Source organism: Pteronotus mesoamericanus, unplaced genomic scaffold (genome assembly GCF_021234165.1).
Source record: "Pteronotus mesoamericanus isolate MK-2021 breed Mesoamerican mustached bat unplaced genomic scaffold, CSHL_Meso_final contig_52, whole genome shotgun sequence".
Classification (NCBI taxonomy): domain Eukaryota; kingdom Metazoa; phylum Chordata; class Mammalia; order Chiroptera; family Mormoopidae; genus Pteronotus; species Pteronotus mesoamericanus.
This window is the reverse complement of record NW_026555189.1, coordinates 9445156-9468231: the sequence shown is the minus strand read 5'-3', so window position 1 is coordinate 9468231 and position 23076 is coordinate 9445156. Positions and strand designations below refer to the sequence as shown.

The 23076-nt window shown below is 40.0% G+C and overlaps 1 protein-coding gene across 1 annotated transcript in view; it reads left to right on the top strand.

The window, feature by feature from the left end:
* Positions 1-16294: 16294 nt before the first annotated feature.
* The window catches only part of PMFBP1 (polyamine modulated factor 1 binding protein 1), a 43366-nt gene continuing 36584 nt past the window's right edge, over positions 16295-23076 (top strand). Inside the window, 2 exon segments of the mRNA XM_054579031.1 lie at positions 16295-16321; positions 21258-21413. Of these exon segments, the coding sequence (XP_054435006.1) occupies positions 16310-16321; positions 21258-21413 (168 nt within the window). The 5' untranslated portion in view covers positions 16295-16309.

The following is a 23076-nucleotide window of genomic DNA, read 5'->3' as shown; positions in this document are numbered from 1 at the left end:
CATCTCTGATGCTTCCCCCACTCTATCTCATTTTCTGCTTTTCCTTCTTCTTTGGACCCTTAGCCAAGCTCATTATTTTCCCTTCCTTTCCCTCTGTTTCCCTTCTCTCTCTCTCCCCTCTTCCCTTTACTATACACTACTTCTGGAAAAACATTCACGCCACTTTCTCCCCCCAGAAACTCCCCATCAACTGCAGCATAATTTCAGTCCTCTGTTCTCCTGCCTGCCCTGTGCTCACTAAGGCCTCCTGATCTCCAAAATTATGAATGGCCTGGTTCTACCCATCTTTCTTGACACTGTGGACCTTTAGAGAGGTCCTCTGCCAGTTTTAATTCTATAGGCTCCTTCTGAGCCCTCTTTGCCAACCCCTCTTTCTCTACCCATCCCCTCAGGATCATCACTCACAGCTCAAATTGCAACCCATCTCACTGCTATTCTGACCACTGGGGGCCTTTCTTCTGTGCCAGAGGTAGTCACAAATCAATGCCCTTGGACCGACTTGTCCCTTTGCTTGGAACGCTGTCCCTGACGTCCTCATCTAATCCATTCCCCTTTTCTCCATCTGCTCAAACCCCACTCACCTTTCAGGGACTGGCTTAAAGGGACAGCAGGTAGTGGCTGAGGGTACGAGCCCTGAAAACAGATGGTGTGAGTTCAAATCCTGACTCTACAAGGACAAGCTTTGGCAAAATTATTAACCTCTCTATGCCTTAATTTCCTCTACTATAGAATAAAGATAATACTAGTACCTGTCTTCAAAGATTGTTATGAGAATGAGTTAATATTTGTAAGGTCCTTAGAATGGTGTCTGTTAAGTACCATGTGTGTTTGTTTAAGGTGGGGAAAAAAGTCAACTCAAAAAGTATTTTCCAAATGCTCAAGCCTTTAATTATCTCTTATTAGCCCACTGACCACCACGTATTATGTGTTTTAGGTAAGTGTCTCCTGGAATACTCTGTATTGCCTTGGGCAGGGACCCTGTCCCCGTCACTTCTGTGTCCAAGCCTGGCACAAGGCAGCTGTCAGCAAATATCTGTTGAAGGAGTGGACGATCACATGGGATGGGTCTTCCATGGGCACCCAATCCTAATGGTAGAACAGACAGCATGAGCCTATAATTTCCTTGGGAGGTTTTTTAAGGGAGTGCGGGGTGAGGCTAGGGTATTGTTAGGCACCAGCACTTTCCATTCCCACAATTTCTTCAGCTCAGTAAACTGATCAGGTGACAGGAGCCAAAATAGTGCCAAGCCCAATTAATCCAAACCAGAATGGCACACCCTGTACTTTTCTGTATCACTTTAGTTGAGTTTTATTTTCCATCTCTCATACCTGTTTCTTTCTCCGTGTGTAGTTAATCAGCTTTACACTTAAAACATGAAAAGCCAATAAAACATGAAAATCACAAATCAACAGTGCTTTGTTCAAGAATAGCCTATTTAATCAAGAAACTTTCCCAGGCAATGCATTCAATTTATCCACCAGGTGCCAGGTGGCAATAGGTGCTATAGGGGAGGAAAGTGCTGTAAGAGAAAAGCTGTGCAGCCTTCCCTTGGGGGACTCACGGTGCCAGAAATGATTAAAATACACCATCCCCCTCCTGGACAAGCATCTTTAGAAATCAAGGATGTTCTCATAACCTACTAATGCATCTGTACCTTTAATTAGCCCAATCGAGCATATAACTCGGTAAAATCTCTCACCTCTTTTGCTCCTTTCAACTAATTTCTGAATATTTCATTTTCTCGTAAGCTTTCACTGCATAACAAGCAGTAATGAAATGACCAATATTAACCCATTGTTAGACTAAACCAAGTACATCATTGGCTGATAGCATTCTATATTATTGGGATTTGAAATGGATCCTATCCTATGATGAAAACATTTAGTACTTGCCTAATGAGACCATTCTTGTATCTACAAAGGAAAATGGACATTGTATTAAAGCATTTCATGTTAACGATGGCATGTTCAGCACTTTCTGCTCACAGCCACATCTGTGGGTGAGGCAGGTTTCCCGATATTAAATGCTGCAGTTGGGCCCATATTCTTAGAGAGATGTCTGATTGGCTACTCCCCAAATATAACTTAAATTGGCTTAAAATAGAACAATCACATGCTAACCCAGTAGCATTAGCAACTCTATTAACAGCCAATTTCACATCCACACCAGAGGGTGTAAAAGGTAATTTGCTCATTATCAACACCCTCTGGCAGTGGAAGGAAATGACTGTTCATCAAAAAGTATTTTCCAACATAACAATAGTAGCACCCATATGTAACCACCTCACTCTCCTTTCCTTCCACAACTTGATCACTGGAGAACAGCTACAGGAAAAAGACTTTGAAATATAAATGGGTTTGCTATGGGTAGTCTACCTGCCAGCACCCCCTTCCAGAATTAGCCCTATCTTCATCTCACCTCCACAACCCTTTAGAGTTATAAATGAAATGTTAGGCAAATAATCCTACTTAGGGTATACATTGGCTGTCACTACAACAGAAATTATTTAGATCAAAAAGGTTTCTAGTCTGTGTCCTGACTACTTGATCAGTACCTCAGACTATTTTAACCCAACCAGTTGAATGTGGACAGTTCTCAGAGCTCACTGTAACCAGATCTAATCCTTAGACTCATCTAATGATTGAAGAAAATGAACCATTCAGAAAATGAACCATACAGTATTATCTTGATGAGACAGTTTTCAAACTCACCCACTACCAGCCTGCATTTAGCAAATATTTATTCAGAAATAAATTCTTTTTATTTGCTTGCTTTTAATCAGTGTTCACTATTTTCTGTATTGTGTTTATGTATTTGGATATAATATTATACTATCATAGGACAAATTAGAGAAACAGACTTCTTACCTATTACCCTGCTCAACTATTTTTATTCAAAAAGTTACATCTCCTAATCCCTGTCTAGCTCTCTGTGCCTTCTCTTCTTCCTACGTCTCTCTGGCCTGTCTGCAGGCTAATCTGCCTGAAACAGTTCTTTAGATATCACTTCCCAGCTCAAAAACTTTCAATGACTCCCTGTTACCTCTAGATAAATTTCAGACTCTGCCTCTCCTACTGTCCTGGCTCTAGTTGGAAATTTTTATTTCACCCTAATATCCTAGAATACAATCCATCTTCCCTTTCAGAATCAAGTGCAACCATCTCCATAAAATATTTTCTTGATTATCCAATGGAAAGTGATCCACTGCACCTTTTGGGATAGTCTGCCATTTCACAGTGGATTATAGAAGGGCTTTCCCCAGAACCTGCGATTGAGAGAAAGATTGTTCTATGAGAGCTAAACCCTATCTATAGTCACCTTAATCACTTAAAACAGAATAGCTCTCAGATCTTCGAAACATGACTGTACCAGAGTAGCTTATTTAAGGAAAGAGCTTATCAATCTCATGAGACTGAGAAGGGGAAATGATGTCTGAACTCCTCCTAGTAAAGTCTAAGGGAGAGGGAGCCAGGGCCAACAAACTGGTAACACCAGCCCCATTAGTGAGTCCTTTGCTATCCAAGATAGTTACATGATGCTGTCCTAGCCAGTTGCCATTCATCACTGGATTCTGTAAGTGTTCTTTGGGTCTGATTCTGTCACCCAAAAAACCCTTGTTTTCTCATGTTGGCTTACCTATACAGAAAGAATGTGCTGGTCATTATGGACTAAGAGTGTTTCAGCTCCCATGACAGTGATTTCTCATTGTAAACTAGTTAATTGCCTCTTCATTCTTTAAATAAATATTACTGAACATCTACTTTGTCCCACATACTTGCCTACTCACTTGAGATAAGATGGTGAACAAGAAAAATACAGTTCCTTGATCTATGGAGTTTACAATCTAGAGGGAAATACAGACAACTACGCACACAATTCTAATATAATGTGAGGACTGCCCTGTTGGGGTGGTCAGTGGATCAAGGTTGGACCACATGGTTGGAGGAAGAATCCAGGCTTGGGGAACCAGAGAAAATTTTGTAGAGAAGATTATATTAATGACACATCAACTGGAGTTAGATCAAAAATAGTAGGTAAGAGAAACTGAATGATGCATATGGGCAAAGACTCAGGTTATATCTGAGAAATTTAACAAATTTCAGTAGAACTATGATGGGGAATGTGAAGAAGGGAAGATAGGAGGGTCAGGAAAGCAGGACACAGATCAAGGAAAGCCTTGTAAACCATTCTAAGAGTCTGTACTCTACCATGAGAACAATGGAGAATTATTGAAATGTTTTAAGCAAGCGAATGACATGATCATGTATCTAGTTGCTGAAGGAATGAGTAGTGTCATTGGAAATAAAGAAGAGGGCCAAAAGATTTATTTAGAAGATACAGTAGGCAGGACTTGGTAAGTGATGGGATAAGGGGACTGGGAGTTGACGTAAGGGAAAGAGAGAAGAATCAAGATGTTACATTTCTGGGCATGAACAAATAGAGTGGGTAGTGCTGCCTTTCACTGAGGCAGCATAAATAAAGGTTAAGAGCACAAACTCCAGAGTAGGGCTAATTGGGTTTGATTCCTTGCTTTACCATTTTCTACTGTGTAGTCTTGGGAAAGTTAGTTAACCTTTCTGTGCTTTATTTCTCATCAATAATGAAGATATCCAGAGTACTTACATCATAGAGTTGTTATGCAGATTACACGAGTTAATAATGAGCTACTCAGAATAGTGTCTGGCACACAGTAAACGTTGTATGCATTTGTTAAATAAAATAGGTGACACAGGAGGAGTAGCAGGTTTAGAAGGTTATGATTTTTAGTTTAATGAGTTTAGTCTTGCTGAACTGCAGAGATCTGTGGAAAAATCAAGAATAGCAATCTAGAAGGCAGCTGCATATAGAGATCTGGATCTCCAAATGGAGTTCTGTGCTAGAGATTTTGTTGTGGGAGCAATGTTCATGTGAATGGTAACTAAAATGAGGACAATGGTTGGAATGGAGCAGAGAGGATGTAGAGTCAGAAAGGAGAAGACAAGACAAGAGAGAATCTTGGGGCTCGTTTTAGGAATGGTCTGTAGGAGAGGTACTGGCTGAGGAAATTAAGGAGCAGGAGGGAAACTCAGAGACGGTATCAAAAACTAAGTACAGAAAATGTTTCTATAAGGAGGAAGTAACTACTGATGTAAAGTTTGTCAAATACGGTAAGAACCAAAAAGAGCCCATTGGATCTGACAATAAAAGTTTGACCTTGACCAATCAAAATTACTGCTGCCAGGATGGGGGTGGTGGGAGAAATAAAAAGAGACAGAAAATGCAAACAATTCATTCCTGAAGAATGGAGAGGAGAGAGTAGACAATAGATGGAGGTCAGGAGAAGCTTTTTTTGGTACAGTAGAATGTATTTGAGCACATTTAACTGCTGTTATGGTTTGAATTGTGTCCTCCAAAATTAATATGTTGAAGTCCTAACCCCCAGTACCTGAGAATGTGACCTTATTTAGCAATGTTATTAGTTAAGATAAGGCTGTGCTGGAATAGGGTGAGCCCACACCCCAACACAACTGCTGTATAAAGGAAATTTGGAGAGAGACATGCACACAGGGAGAACACCCTGTGAACACAAAGGCAGAGGAGGGAGGGGCGGGGGCAAACTACCAGAAGCTAGGTAAGAGGAATGGACCAGATTCTCCCTCACAGCCCTCCAAATAAATCAACCCTGCTCACACCTTCATTTAAGGCTTCCCCCCTCCAAAACTGGGAGACAATAAATAACTGTTGTGTAAGCCACCCAGTTTATGCTACTTTGTTATTCCAGCCCTAGCAAACTAATACTACTGCTAATGGCACTTCCCATTTACCATATGAATAAGTGTCTCAGCAGGAAGTAGGTGTTGTGCTCAGGCTGAGTACTTCATGGATTGTTTCAGAAAAGGACTAGGTATAAATGTGTGGGCAGGGTATAAGGAAGCTATGAGGTACCTGCAGTGCCCAGGCAGAGTTAGAATGGGCCTTGTTCATCTCTAGACCTCAACGGTCAAGGGAGGGAGCAGATCTACCGGAAATGGGCAATAGAGCAGCTGTGTGGAAGGGCCCAAGACAGAAGTGTGACTGGAGCCTTAATCACTCTTGGGGATCTGCGAGAGACACAGTTGAGGGCACGGGTGCATATATGACATAGTTCTCCCTCCCTATGATCTGATGACTCTACCCATTAGCCAAGCCAACCAGAAGCATGAGAGTGAGATTGCTGGTTGATGCAGCACCCACAGGTCTACCTCATGAGGCACAAAACAGAGGAAAGAGTGGTGGAAAGTAACAGGGAGGGGCAAACAAATGGAAAACCAACCAAAAGTCTTTTCGCATTTTGGAACCACTTGACTACATAACACATTCAAATGTTTAAACTTTTAAAATACCAATAATCATTGAGAGGAAGAGGCCACAGTTATAAGGCAGCATGCTGTGTAAGGCCCTCTAAAGGAAGGAAGTGGGCTATTTTGTGGTACCAGTATTCTCTTAGTTATATTTGTCATTGTTTACTTCTGCTTCAGCTAATGCATTCTGTGTTCTCAGCACTTTTTAACTGCTGGATAAATTAATACTTATCATGTCTATTTCTCTCATCTTTGGAAATACTCATTGAGAGGAAATTTTTCTACTATCACTAACCTCTTGACTATTTGAAGTGACTGAAGTCTATCTTTCTTCTCCTAGAATAACTTTGAGATATACTAATGTGCCAGTGACCACAAGGAAAACAGGTCTGGTTTAAAGTGTAGCCCCATAAGAGCCAGGAAGTACTTCAGGAGAAGCTTATGTTTATAGTACAACTGGTAAGAATCATTTCTTTTATCTGTGACTATAAACATTTAACTAAACTACAAAATCTACATTACCTAAGCTAGAACATGATGACCTGCTATCATTTTTATATACTTCTATACTAGATTTAGCCAATGCTTTATTTCAAATAGAATCTTAATTCATTACAGAGGTAGCATGATAATCATTGATAAAAATAACAAATCTTTTATAATGAAAGTTAATGTTCATGTGTTTGTAGCAATGCACCTTTGGTTTTTGCAACCTAAATAATGTTTAAATCCCACAAAGTAGCACCAGCTGTGTGATGATCTTTTGAGTGCTTACTTGGCTTTTCCAAGTGAAATTAAGGATTTGTTTGTGACACTATCTACCTCAGGAGTCTCAGCTTCTCACATCATAATTAGAGCTACAATCCATTAGTTACCTGCTTCTTGAAACAGAAAGACCAAATTTGGAAGTCAGTCTAATGACTAGGCTATTCATGCGGCTTTCTGCACACTGTATTATTTATATACTGTGGATATTTTTAAAAGGATGTAATAAAAATACAGAAACTTTCATAATGGAAGAAGGTTGTTCATGGATAGATCATTTGAGGAAAATCAGAATTGAGCTTTGACCTGATTTCTCTGTTGCATGAATAATGGGATTAAGACATGGAGGTAGACCAGGCCCAGAAAATATCAGTGATGGCAAATAAAGGAACCACGTGAGTGAGAGAAATGACTGTGCTGGGCGGACAGGTCACTCAGAAAAGCAGCATGCATTCAGAATCTTTCCAGCTGGAAATGTTAGGAGAATAAACTAAGAAAGCAATGAGAAGCCCTGGCCTGGTAGCTCAATTGAGTAGATCTCCTGTCAGGGCACATACAAGAAGCAACCAATGAATGCATAAATAAGTGGAACAACAAATTGATGTTTCTCTCTCTCTCTCTCTCTCTCTCTCTCCCCCCCTCTCTCTCTCTGTCTGTCTCTCTCTCTCTCATAAATAAAATTGTTTTTAAAAAGGAAGCAATGAGAAAAAGCCATAGATAGCTAAGAACTTCAATTTAAAAAACTTTAAAAGCAAAAGGCAAAATGGATAGAAAGTGTGGCATACCCCACAGCCCAAGCTGTCTTCCAATAAAATACACTTTCATGAATGGTCCTGACTATTTCTAATTTTTTAAAAAGTCACACCCCCATGCCGCAGCACACAGGAATCTTTTCATTTCTTCCCTTCATTTTGGGGGACAGAAATTCCCTTTGAAGTCTCCTTGGCATGGGAACTATGGGAGCACCAGGGTTCACCCAGGCCTGGGCTTTCCTCCCTTGTTGCCACCTGCACAGTTGATGCACTCTTAGTTACAGAGCACTGGACTGCTGCTGCCTTCAGTCAATCCGTTTAGCCGAAGGCCTCTGATTTGTTCACATTTACTACAACACATACAGCGGGCTGGAGGATTTTTTTTTTTTTTAACTATTGATCTGGTGCTTTAAGAGGGGAAAAAATCTCCTTGGCTGTCTAAACACTATTGATCCTTGCTTGGGAGTCACAGCAGAAGTGTAGAAAGGGCGTGGATGAATTGAAATTTCATTTCCGACAACTTGTTCCTGTTATTTTTACCCTTTTGGACGGGGAGAAACACGTTACTGCGGCTTCAGTCAATGTGGTCGATAGCTCCACTGAGAAACTCAACACGGCTTCTGCCAGAGATTTGGCAATGAGATATGATATTGGATTTAGAGTATATGAAACTGAAGAATGCTGGTGAAATGCATGTGGTCTTCATGCCAGTCAGAAGCAGAGCAATTGGCTTTGGACTCACTATGATCTACCAGAGCTGTGGCTTTTGAGAAAAGAAAGATTATGAAGGCTAATGACACTCCCATTTGAGAAAGGTCCAAGGTGGTCATGTGAGAAGCTTCATGGGGCTATACAGGCCCTGCTTTTGACTCTTGGCTGGCTTTCTTTACCAACCAAAAGAGAGATCCTCTCTAGCCAAAGCCAAATTTCAGGTCTGGAAGAGGACTATGTTGAGCTAGTACAGGAAGTAGCTTATGACTGACCAGAAAGGACCAGTGCAAAAACTGGAGCTTCGGGCCCTCAGGGAACTAGTGGATGACACTGAGCATGTGCGTACATACATCTGCAGCCAGTGGCCTCAGGAAGCACTCCCACCCCAAAGCACAGTGAGTAGATGTGGTTTGGTGCCAACAGCACCAGCTTTGTTCTTACTTTTATTGGATGTTCAAAGAATACAGGAGAGAACCAGGCTCCCTCTTCCTAATGGCAACATCTGGCATTCATGTAGCCATGCACCTTTGATGCTTAAGGAGACCAAAGCACTTTATAACCTGCTGGAGTGCTAATGGCCATAGCAACAATCTTACAGTAAATCTGGCTAAATATTCCCCATACTGGTTCTCTCCTCTCAATTTTTGCAGTGTACGCCGCAGTTCTCCATTCTGGAAGGAAGGATTCAGTTTACATCCCAAACACCCTTTTTGTTTGTCATTTTTTACAAAGTTTATTCAGTACTGACCTCACCTTTTTTAACTAAAAGTACTTTATAACCATTCTTAATAAACAGTACTTTGTTTATATTCCCAATTATTTTATAGGCCCGTTTATGCCCTATCCCCATCCCCATCCCCATCCCTCCCATTCCAGAGAAAGATGAAAATGTTCTTTTCCCCTGGGTGCCAAGAATCTGCATTGCGGATGAGATTGCAAATTCAGACACAATAAACAGAATTAAGAAAAACTGAGCTGGCATTTGACAGAAATTGTAAAATGACACTCAGAAATGTTGCTCTTGTGGAAATTACTGATATTAAAATATAAATCAGTGTCTTGCGTTTCCCAGTAGCGCCAGGGGCTCTATTAGGTTATGCAGTTTGATTGCTGAGCTGAACCTAGGAGACCTGACAGTTCAGTGATGAAGTTTTCCGAAAGTATTTAACCCTTCTCCTGCTGGAGAGCAGGCACCAAGGCAAATGCCAGTTGATCATATCACTTCCAAAAGGCCTTGGCTCATTCATTGAACCCTTTGAAATCTGGGAGAAGGTGAAGGGGGCTCATGTAGGGAGAAAAAGGAAAGGAATTAAGAAAATCCTTTATAAAAACAAGAGTTTTCTTGCATGGTACCAGAAAGAAGTTAACTAAGGGCAACTCAAGAAGAAAATTCAATGAATTTTTTTTACTAATTATAATGGGGAAAATAGTAACTGTATAGAGAATAAACTCAGTAAACACCAGCATAACCAAGCAACCTAGGTTAGTATCATCAGTAATAAGACATTGATATTATGTAAGAGACTAACAATGGGGAAACTAGAGAAAAGATATGTAGGAACTCTCCGTACTATTTTTGCAACTCTTCTGGAAATTTAAAAGTATTTCAGAAAGGCCCGTATGTTCCTCTTCTTTCACCAGAATAGACCACTGCTTCCTTTGTGAGAAGACAAAGAAAATCATAAAAAATCATAATAACGGCAATTTATGTTGTGTTAAAAGACATTTGGTAAAGTGTTGCAAGGGTGTTAGGGGTTACATACCTGGCAGAGTTGCTGTGAGGATTAACTATGTTATTTCATGTTTAAAACATCACCCGAGACATAGTAACTGCCATACAAGTTTTCTGGAAATTAATTATAACATTCCATAATGCTGGAAATTAAAATCGGAGAGAAGATGACAGTAATGGCCATTGAGTTAGGTCTTGAAGATGTGTGAGTTTTGGACAGGCATAAAGCAGATATCTCATTTTTAAAAGAAAAAAAGAAAGTTAGAAAGACATTGAGCCGTCAGATGGGAGAGTTTTCACCATGTCAATTGATCATAATGGCAACCGAAGTTAGATGGAGGGAATACTTCAGAAGAGGAAATTTTACTAAATTGCTTGGGAATGCTGGTGATGGCAGTAGAAAGACTGAGCATGTCATTATCTTCCCCATCCTCGGTCCTCCTGCACCATACATCAAATGGAGAAAGAGAAAGTAAAAGCAAAGAGCTGACATAACAAGAGAAAGCCAAGTCAAGTCAAGGAAGGGAAGGAGCATTTGAGAAAAATGTCTGTGAGGTCCACAATGAAAAAGGAGTTCCAACATGTATAGTAGAAGCAACTGATGGAGGTGCTAGAAATGGGGCATGAGTTGCAGAGAGATCTCTCTGAGAGAAACATAATTAAGGATACTTTGTCCATTTGCATTAGATTCAGCTGCATTAAACAAAAAAACCAATCCAAAATAACAGGGACTTATGATATAAATTGCTCTCTGTGTCTAAGACTGGCATGGTGGTTCCATACCATCAGAGACCTAGGCTCCTTCTGTCTCTATGAGCATTTCTTCATGTTTTAATGGCTGGAGCACCAATCAGTATTGCAAACAATCAGGAACAAGGAAGGAACAAAGAACTATGCACTGCTTCTCTTTAGAAGATAACCTGGAAGTTCCCACAATATTTCTCTTGCATTTCATTGGCCAAAAGTTATAAAGTAACCATACCAGCTATAAGAGAGGCTGGAATCAGCAGTCTTTGGATGAGTACATAGGCACCACAATGAAATTAGGGTTTTCTTACTAAGGAAGATAAAATTAAGGATATGAAAAAGAAATAAAATTTTTTTAAAAAATTATGGATATGGAAATAGGCAACTGAAAACCTCTGAAGTACCAAAGGAGGTGGCCACGAAGAAAGAGTTTCACCTGTGACAGTGAGTCTGATAAATGCTGGAACTCCTTCTCTTGTTCCTCCTGGACCCTTGGGGTTTTGTTTGTTTGTTTGTTTGTTTATCCTCACCCGAGGACATGTTATCATTGCTTTTAGAGAGAGAAAGGGAGAGAGAGATACATCAATGTGAGAGAAAAGCATCAACTGGTTACATCCTATATGTGCCCAAACCAAGGACTGTTCACACCTGGACCAGTGATTGAGCCCACAACCTAGATATGTGCCCTAACCAGGAATTGAATCCCCAGATTCTGGAAAAACTATCTCCAGCATCATCTCCTCCTACCATCTTCCCCTGGTAGGTATGCCCTATATAACCAGGGATTTTTCTCTTGTAGAACTGGGTTTGGGTTCAAAGAGATAGACTCTCTTCATGCCAGTCTTCTATACACTATGGCTCCATCCATTTGTTCTGGGTAGAAATAATTTATTGAAGAAGAAGCATTCCTATTCATTCATGGTGCTCACATTTTTTTTTCAATAGGGGAAACATTGAATATCCTTTCATCATTTCAATAATTAAGAGACTTAGGATTCATTTTTTTCATTGGTAGGAAGTAGAACATTGGAGAAAAATCTAAAACTCAGTGAGAGCAAAGGAAAGACTTATGATTGAGTGTAGGTAAACCTGTTTGTTAGTTTTGATTAACCCCAAGGATAGCCTTAACTTTAAACTGAATAGTATCTCTTTCCACGAAAACCTAGAAAAAAATGTTTTAAATGAGAGGAATAGACCCTTGATATTCTTCCATCCAGGTCATGAAGGAAAAGGAATAGACAGTGTTGCTCTAAGACCAGTAGTCCATCTGTATACCCAGGCAGTTACCAGTTCCTTGGGGAGTGAGCCAGTGGCAGCAATCTATGATTATGGCTTTTGTGTAATCTAATGTGGGTTGATGGTGCATGAAGTACTAACATGTGTTTCCCATCCTGCCTGCTCAACCTGTGTTTCATTGAACTTGTTCACTTGTACCCTTTATTTCTTTCTCTCCCCAAAACTAAACAAAGACTCTCTAAGTTAAGAAAGAGGAAGCAAAGAAGAATTTGAGTATAAGCGAGAGAATTAGACCCTGAGATCAAAGACGTGGGTGAAAGTGGGGAACACAATAGAACCTCAGACAGATTTAGCAATTTAGAGGCAGTAGGGACTTTTGATCAATACCATGAATGGGGAGCAGGAAAGTGAGCAAAGTCTTAGGATTCTATCCCCTTCTTCTCAACACCTTTCCAGGTAAAACATAGAATGATGCTAGGAAAGGTCTAGGAAGACAGGGCCTGAGACTAATCTCACAGGTATGTGTGTGTCTCTCTCTGTGCATTAGGAGCATCCACAGAGGATAAAAGACAGTATGAGGAAAATGCAGTATTTGTGGCCTGTTGACCAGGATACAGGCTCTTAGCACACTTCAAATGCTTTATAAAATGCATTTTTATATGTACTTTTGGGGGAGATCCCCATAACCATGGACCAGAGTCACTCCTAATGCCAAGATCCAACCTAGGACCCCAAGACTTACACTCTAGAAAACCTTAAAGAGGTGAAGGGGATCATGAACTGATTCATTTTTAACCTAAAAATGATGGAGCTTTCTCTGAAATAACTAAGATTCTGTTTTCTGCCATTTGGTGGAAATGGGGCTCAATAAAGAGCAATAGAAAAATAGCTCTTCTTTGCACATCTGAGTTCATACCTGATACAGTCATGTGAGGTGTAGTACTAGTGTTCCCGGGGAAGTTGTAAAGTGCTCTGAGTGTGGATTGAGGTCAACCCAGGAGGCACAAAACGTTACTAGTTGCTCTGGCCAAGGTTTTGTTTTCACTAAATACTTTTTACTAGACATAGCTGTCATCAAGGGAAGGCCCACTGGAAAAGCAGCAAAACTTTTGAATGCAAGAAAGCAAAATCCCTGGGCAGATGCAGCAAAATCAGAGGTGCTGATGGAGAAAGGAGGCATGAGGAAGTTAAGTTCTCAACAAAGATGCAGGAGACATTAGCCCAGGAGACATATTGAATAGACTGAGCGTTTGAGGAGAAAAAAGACATTAAAGTCCTGGGCCCAGAGATCAGTATCCACAGATCAGGTAGAGAGCCCCTCCCTCTGTGATGAGTTCTCTTCTCTACAAAATATTTGTCCAGCCACACTCCTCAGAGAGCTCTGCGAAGGTTCACATGATCATTTTATAAAGCTTTTGAGGCCCCCTCAAAGCACTCTTCCCTATCCATCTGGCAAACATTACTGTCAAATGCTTCAAAAATTTATCATATAACCCTTCCATTTTTTTCATCATAAGCACTTCCAAATTGTCCACTGCTGTTCTTAATGACTCACAGGATTCCTATGTCTCTTTCATGGAACACAATTCAGCTTTCTTTCCCTTCTGACTTAATTTTACTTAGTGAATCCAGTATATTTCCATGCAAATATGAGAGCCTGTGCCTTCCACTTTTCCTTCCAAATGCTCTTGGGCCCTTGCAACTATCACTGCGTAACTCCACAGTATATGAAACAGTCACAATCTGGACAATCATTTTCTGACTTTGAGACAAGACTGAATTTGATCTAAGAAGCCTCTCCTGACTATCCAGTAGGTCTGCCTATGATATGGGTATGATTATCACCCCCACCCCATTTTACAGACGAGCAGGTGGTATTCAGAGAGGACAACAAGCATGGCCAAACTTACATTCCATCAAAGAAATGGGGCCAGGACTTCAACCCTGGTTGTCAGACTCTACAGCCCAGCATCACACCCCAAGGATATATTTGTTTTATTTCAATTTTATGTGGTGCTTGAGCTGAGTTCATGGTTCTTTAGTAAGAAAGATGTCTGTCAAGGTAGAACACTGAATCAGTAAACCTTAGGGCTAGGAAAGACTTAATGGTCATTTACTACAGTCCTCCAGCTGGCAGAAGCAGAGGCAAAGGCTCAAAGAGATCAATACCTTTCCAAAAACTACATTTTGAATTACGTGCTAAACCAGGTTTAGAAGCTTGGTGGCCTAGAGCCCTGTTTAGTGGTCTTTTATGCCACACTATTTTTAGTCTTATTGCCTAGTGCTATAGATTAAATATTTGTGTCCCCCCAAAATTCATGCATTGACATCTTAACCCCAAGGTGATGGTATTAGCACTTGAGGCCTGTGGGAAGTGATTAGATCATGAGGGTGGATACCTCATGAATGAAATCAATGCCCTTATAAAACAGACCTCACAGAGCTCCCTTGTACATACCGCCATGTGAAGTTACAGCGGGGGGAAAAACACAAAAAACAGCCATTACAGAAGTGGATCTTCACGAGACACCAGTTTTACGAGCAGCTTGATCTTGGACTTTTCAGCCTCCAGAACTATGAGGGGAAAAAAACTTCTGTTGTTTTTAAGCTGCCCAGTCTGTGATATTTTGTTATAGCAACCCAACCAGCTAAGATACCTAGCATGGAAGTTATTTGTGATGTTTGCCAATAGTTCCTTTGGGGAATAAAGAAAGAAGTTAGACATGTCCATGTGACTTGTTTTGGCCAGTGAAATGGGAGCAGAAGTGAAATGTCTCTTCCACTTTAAGAACCTGTATGTTATTCACCAAGTTCCCTTTCTGATTCCATGGCAACAGGCAACATACTAAATGATAAAGGTTCTACTAGCTGAGGACAATGAAGAGCAGAGCACCAGCTGACTCATAAAGGACATGTAGCATGAGTGAAAAATAAACCTTCATGGTTTTAAGCCACTGATTTGTAGCATCACTAGCCTTTCCCTGCTGGGTAAGCCTGAGCTACATCACCATTGCCATGATGCATCTCTGTGCATGAAGATGTAAGAGGATAAACAATGCAGCACATCAGAACACAACCCCATACAACATTCCAAATTCTGTGTCTCACCAGCATTCTTTCTTCCTCATGGCTTATATTAGGGGTGGGGGATGCGGTTCATTACAAAGAATGAGTATTTTGATAGCTTCTCATTCTTGGAACTATTCTGCAGGTAAGTGCCTGGTAGAAATTTCCTCTAGTCTTAGAGTTAAAAATACAATGAATTAGATTATTTTATTAAGCTCAATGCATTATGACCTCAAATGCATCATCCTGTACTTACACATATACAGGTACAAAAATCTTTGGCTTTGAGACTTTTTATCTAGATATTCGCAACACATTATGTTTCCTAATCTTACAAGCATCAATGTTACGGTAACTTGATGCTTAAATCATTCATCAGGTATTTCCAGATTAATAGTTATAAATTAGTGGAAGCTCCTTGTGGAGTAGTAAGGGAGCTTGTGTGACCTTGGGTAAGTCACTTAGCCTCTCTGGGCTTCAATTTCCCCCTCCATAAAATAGAAATAGTAGTAGTATCTACCTCCCAGAGTTATCACGAGAATAAAGCTGGACTGTGCACATTCCGCCTAGTTCATAATTAGTGCATAATGCTAACTATGTTCGAGCCATGGAATACTTAGAAATCTAGAAAGTAACATCATCCCAGACCTTTTGCTTTCCAAGAAGGATGACTTTAGAAACTATTTAATGGTGGGGTTTTTTCGTTGGTCAGGGGCGGGAATGTAAAACCATGGTCGTCTTCCTGGTGAAGGTTTTAACACTTTTGGAAACACAAACAGATGGGTAGGCAAGTAAGTATTGCTAACAGTTGGGAAAATTTTCTGAACTCCCTGCTGAGAACACACATCCAGATGGGAAAGCCTTTAAAGGGCTGATCTCATTTATACTTTTTCCATCTTAAATTTTTATGCTTTTCCAGGTTTATAACGAAGCTCAGAAAATGCTAAAGCTCAAAGGAGAAATGAGAGGTGCCAAGGAAATGAAAAATGAGGTAAGGCTAACTCCTCTACAAACACAGAGTTGAATCTTTGTTACAAGGGACTTCTTTTCAAGGTTCATGATTCAAAATTTCAGTAATAAGCATCCAAAAATATCACAGACAGAGGTGGGCAGCAGGGCACAGGATTTAAGAGCCCACACTTGAACTAGGTGGGTCTGAATCCATATGTAACTGCAGTTTGATATTGAGCATGTTGCACACCCTCTCAGAGCTTCCTTTGCTTTACTTAAAAAATAGGAATAATGAGCACCTATTTCAAAGGCTTGCTATGAGGATTCAGTAAAATACTGAAGCATGTTAAACACTAGTGCTTGGCACAGAGAAATCACTTAAAAATATTAACTATTGTTGCCAACATTCTCTCTTTATCCGGAATGATATGGAAGTGGAGTGTTCTGATTAGTCTAATATTTTGGTCAAACAGTGTTTATGTATTCCCTAACTTGTTCCAGAAAGGAATTGAGGGGTATGTTTTGGTTAGTGTAGGGTTGTCCCATATGACATATGCTTTTTAACAGACCTCCTATCAAGAGGTGAGCATCTTCTAAAAGAGGAGTTTCAGCTCCTTTCCTGCTGGATTACTAGAAGGACCTGTACAGGATTTGCTGTGAGTTCTGCAGGGATCAAGGATCTGGTATGCATTTTCTAGAAGGATATTCATTCTTTCAACTGATATCTGTGGAGCCCCTTCGATGTGCCAGGCATTGTTCTAGAGGCTGGGGATAAAGCACTAAACAAATTAAACAAAGATCCCTGTTATCATGGAGCTTAATTTCTAGTGAAATAATTTCTCCAAGGATATGATGTAGAAAATTATGTGGCAAGTACCCAAGTGCCAATAAAAATGGCCCCATATTCCATAGGTGGCTGACCTCTGTCATATGCCATGTATATCCTGAACCACATATTTTCTACAGAGTACCTATTTTTAAAGAACTTAGAACAAAATAAAATACGAGATATACTCATTCTTCACTATATGAACATAACTGGTTCCAAAACTTTAGCTCACAGACAAAACCTTTTATAAATGCCCATTAATTCTTATCATAAGTAATCAAAAACTGCAATGTTTCTATAGATGGAAAAGTTAGTAATGTCAGTAATAGTATTTGAAATTACTGTGGATAATTGTAAACTCTATTATTACACAGGTAAAATGTAAAAATTCCTGAAGCAATGTTAATTTTTAAGGTCGCATGCTTTTTAAAACATAACTCTCACTATAAATTTATATATGTTGAATGGCAGTGGTGGTTAAAGTAGCTTTTCATTGTTTGTTGAAGATTTGTCATTATCCTCAAAGAAGATAATCTCCCAAAGATGATGACCTTTATGGTATTGGTTGACGCCAAAATTACTCTGGAAACTTCCACCCAAGCTTTCTTGTTTTTTCAAGTGCCAAATGCCTGTGAAAGCTGTCATTTTAAATCTTCATAATATTCTTAGGATTTGAGAGTGCTGTTGAATCACAAGCTTCAGTTTAACATCAGCATATCCCCAAAAGAACATGAGACTATACGTCAGTACTTTGAAGCCTAGAGCAAAATTTCTTCCCATCTTTTGAAATAAATGTTCAAGAAGACATGCTCTTTGAATAAAGATCCATTTAATCAATACAGAAAATTTGCTTCAGTAAATAATCTATTTTCCAATAACTATCATGAGTATGGCAGCGCCTGCACTATCAGCACTCACTATTTTGCCTGTGGTTGGGTAATGTCACATGCCTTCAAGCAAAGTGACCAGGTTCCAACCTCATCTAAGCAAAACTGGGAATCTAAGCACTTGGCCTATGTAAGTGAAAACTTACACATAAGAAGCTTGTGATTTCAGCCATCATTAATGACTTAAGGTTTAGGACATGATCAGATGGTGCCTGAGGGTCAGCATTACGACTCTTAGTTCATCTCATGCCCTAGTACTGGTTACAGAGGTTTGATTGATGAAATGTCAGATTAAATCAGTTCTTACAACATATTGATACTCAAAAGGCATCTGCCTGGAATTTAGCCTTCAAAAAGTAGATAGGATTAGAAATACTGTACAGTGACCTCTGTGAAAGATATTAGCAAGAAATTAGGTTTACTGGAACCTCAGAAACACTTGCCTTGCTGGAGTTCTGAGGTGAGCAGTCTCTTCTTACAATTTCCTACAGTAAAAAAATAATACATGATTCAAGGAAATCACTTTCTTGCTCTCCCAGTATTTCCACTCCTATTCTGATGAATAAAAGCCCCTGTACAATTTGGCCTTTAGGAGTGAATGGTTAAATTTTTATTTCAAAAGTAAATTTCATTTGACATCCAGCAAAACACATTTGATATTCAACTGGTTCAGGGAATCCTCATAGAAAGATTATTTATTTCAAAACTTTTGTGTTATGAACAAAGAAATTGCCTCAGAGACTCTGAGTCCCTGCTAATGTCCAAATTAGATGAGATCATCTGCATTAAAGATCTAATTCTGAAGTCCTGATCGTGCAACTGAAAGGGGCTATCAGGTCTTCGCCTCGGAGGACATCCAAAACTGAAGGAAGAGGGTATTTTTTTTTTATTGTCCTGAAAGAGAGAGAGCTTTTAACTTTTAACTTAGAGAGGCTCAAGCTGTATAGTGTTCATACTTCATTAGTGAGTCCACAGTGTGCCAGGCTCCCTATGGAACAATCTGGTGACAAGGTCCTCACCTTAAGTTTAAGACACATATATTCAGCATCAAGGCAAGGGTGTAGGGCATTTGGCACGTCCATTGAGCAGGCATTGTATTGTCAACCTAATCTGTTCATAGATGCCAAAGAAAGATGGTCCTGGAGCAGGAGGGGAGGGGATCTGTAGGGTCTCAGTCCCAAAGGAGCCTTGGTATCCTATTCTCACTGTGGCAGCCATGACAAAAGGGATTTAAAGCACTGGAATCAAACTGCTGCTCCTTGCTAGGTCAAGGATTTTGTTTTCCAGTTAGAAAACAGTGGCTGTACACTACTTTTTTTTTTCTTTTCTTTTCTTTTTTTTTTTTTTTTTTTTTTTTTTTAGCTGCTCTACGCATATTCTCTTAAGAGAGTCCCTGGTAATTGTCTTAATGGTAATTACATGCTTGGGGCAGTTTGACTTCCACTGTTATTTTTCTGAAAGTGAAGAACAGGGAGAGGGAAGAAGAGGGAGAGTTTTGAGATAATGAAATACTTTTAATGACAGAGCCATGCCGTTAACCTAATTAAACTGTAAAGTGGCAAAAAAAAAAAAAAAAAGTCCAGGTACTAAATGGAAATGAAGAAATAAATCAGCTGAGACAGCGGCACTTCTGGGAAACCTTCTGAATTCCGCATACTCTGACATTGCCGTGTCCGATTCTCGTGGTGATTCTCTGACCCTCCCTCAACCATGAACAGAGGTCTCTTAAACTGACCTGTCCAGTAAGGCTTGATTTATGATGTCTATATCAGGTCTCCTCCACCAGGAATGTGTGTTATATAGCTCATATATTTAGGAAGCCAGAGCAATCAGTGGACTATGGGGACAGAGCACTGGCTACATGGTCGGGAGAACAGAACTCTCCTCATTCTGCTGCTAACCAGCTATGGGACCTTGTTGCTTGGATCGCTTTCCATTTCTTTGCACCCATGGCTTGTGTGCCTTTGCGCCTGCAACTCCCTTAGAAGAATTGCCCTTAGGTTATTGGGGTGACTTTGCTCGCAAGAGCAGAAAGCTGGAAGTCCTTGGCTGCTTACCTCCCTTGGGGCTGCCCTTAGCCATTGACTGGCTTGATGCCAAGTCTGACAGCCCACCTTTCAGTCCATCTAATCAGGACAGACTCTGAGGTATAACTTACACTCCAGAGTTCCCTGTGGGATCAGGTCAAAGCTACTGCCCGCAGAACTATGTCTGAAATCTTGCCCTTGCTTGGTTTCTTCCCCTTCCCTATCTCGCTTCCCCCACTTTCTTCCTGATTGCTCTTGGGAGTGTTTCTTTAATGTAGGTGCCATGAATCCTCACCTTAGAGCCTGCCCTGAGTATTCTAACATAAGACAGGTACCTACCATAAAAGCACCAGCGTCAGTTCCAACATTTGAAACTCCGAGGTGGTAGATAGTGCCTGTCCTCATGAGTGTTATGAACAGTCTGCACAGTGTTAGGACTGAAGTACTGGACAGGTTCACAGAGGGCTACTTCTTAGTTTCTTTTCACACGGATGGCAGCCACCCATAACACTGGGAGTCGAAGGTGGCACCCTAGGGTAATGGAGCACCCACCCTCTTACCACAACTCCACCTCCCAATCCCACCAAAGTTTCTGTGCTTCATACTCTCTGTATTAGTGATCTCAATCACTAATTTCCATTCTGACCTAGCAATAATTAACTAATCTTTTTCACTCATATTCAAAGACAATGATCTTATATAATCAGCCCAGGAATTTTACTTTTATTCTCATTGGTATATGTCTCCAAAGAAAAAGCACTAGGTTTACAGGTGAGGGAGGTGTTTTGGTTTAGTGGGTAGAAGAGATAGTTAAGAGATTACAAAATCCACATCAGCTCCATCACTGATTCGCTAGTCTTGACAAGTTCATTTGACATCTCAATATGTTAATTTTATCAGTGGGAGAACCATTAATATTTATAGACAATCTACGAGGTGCCTGGAATTATTCTAGGCATTGGCTTCCTCTTGAAAAACAGGGGAAATGTCTGTGATGCACCTACAGCAGTGGGCAAAGATTAATTAAATAAGTAATTGTATGAATAATACAGAGCACTCAGACACCTCCAAAGTGAAGAATATGTAAATGTTACACAGAGTGAGTAATAATAGTAAACGGTAGATGGACAAATTTTCAGCAAATTTAAAGTCTCTGTCAACCAGTTAAGTGAACGAAAGTAAGCATTTTCTTGACATTTTATAATTGATGCTTCTGTTTTTCTGACTGCATAGGCAGGGGAAAGAGACAGAGAAGTGAGCAGCCTGAACAGCAAGCTCTTAAGCCTGCAAGTTGACATCAAGAATCTACATGATGTTTGCAAGAGACAGGGGAAGACCTTGCAGGAGAATCAGCTCTGTGTGGAAGAGGCACTGATGAACAGCAGCCACGTACGTGTTTCAGCAGCTCCTACCCACCTCTTCTCTCTTGACTTCCACTCTGCTCCCATTGACAGGAATAATAATAGAAAGTTCTTCCACAAGAGCATTTATTGAGCAAGCAATGAGAGAGAATTAAACACATCTCTCTCTCTCTCTCTCTCTCTCTCTCTCTCTCTCTCTCACAGACACACACACGCACACACGCACACACACCACACACCACACACACACACACACACGCACCATCCTGCCCTCAGGACTTTTCAATCCAGCTGTCTCCAAGGTCATCTACATCTGAGGCTCTGTCTTTTCCTTATCTGGACTTCCACACCTGTGGATTTGCACCACCTGTGGCCATTGCCCTGCAAGACCAAATTACAATTTTATAAGAAGAGCAGCATCTCTAATGCATCTTAAACAAACTTCTAAGTTAACAAAAAAAATAACAACCCTTCCACCTGCTCAGAGGTGTCACTGCTCATCAGTGCAGCAGGTACTTTTTTTCTGGCAAAGAAATAGTTTGGTGTTTTTTTATACAGTTAATATTATTTTATATTAGTTTCAGGTGTACAGCATAGGGTTAGACAATCATATACTTTACAAAGTATTCCCCTTGATATTTCTAGTATCCACCTGGCACCTTAAACAGTTATTACCTGTATAATAATAGTTATTACTGTATTTCTTATGCTGTATTTACATCCCTGTGACTATTTTGTAATTACCAATCTATACTTCTCAATCCCCTCACCTTTTTCACCCAGGTCCCCAACCCACCTCCCCTCTGACAACCATCAGTTTGTTCTCTGTATGAGTCTGTTTCTGTTTCGTTTATTCTGTTTCGTATATGTTGTTCTTTAGATTCCACATATAAGTGAAATCATATGGTATTTGTCTTTCTTTGACTGACTGACTTTACTTATCATAATACCTTCTAGGTGCATACATGCTGTTACAAATGGTTAAAATTTCATTCTTTTTATGGCTGAGTAGTATTCCATTGTACATATGTACCACAGCTTTTTTACCTACTCATCCATTGATGGGTACTTGGGCTGCTTCCAAATCTTGGCGATTATAAATAATGCTGCAATGAACATAGGAATGCATCTATTCTTTCAAATTAGTGTTTTGGGTTTATTTGGATATATACCCAGAAGTGGAATCTGTGGGTCATAAGGCAATTTCATTTTTAATTTTTGAGGAAACTCCATGCATTAGGTTTCCGTAATGACTGCATTGATCTGCGTTTCCACCAACAGTGCACAATAGTTCCCTTTATTCCACATTCTCGCCAATGCTTGTTAGTTGTTGATTTATTGATAATAGTCATTCTGATAGGTGTGAGGTGATATCTCATTGTGGTTTCAATCTGCATTTCTCTGATAATTAGTGATGTTGAGCATCTTTTCACATGTTTACTGGGCATCTGTATGTCCTCTTTGGAGAAGTATCTATTCAGATCCTTTGCCCACTTTTTAATTGGATTGGAGTGTTGTTTTGTTTTGTTTTTTTTGGTGTTGAGTTGTATGAGTTCTTTATAAATTTTGGATATTAACCCCTTATCAGATGTATAATTGATGAATATGTTCCCCCCTTTTCATTTTGTTGATGATTTCCTTTGCTGTGCAAAAACTTTTTAATTTGATGTAGTTCCATTTGTTTATTTTTT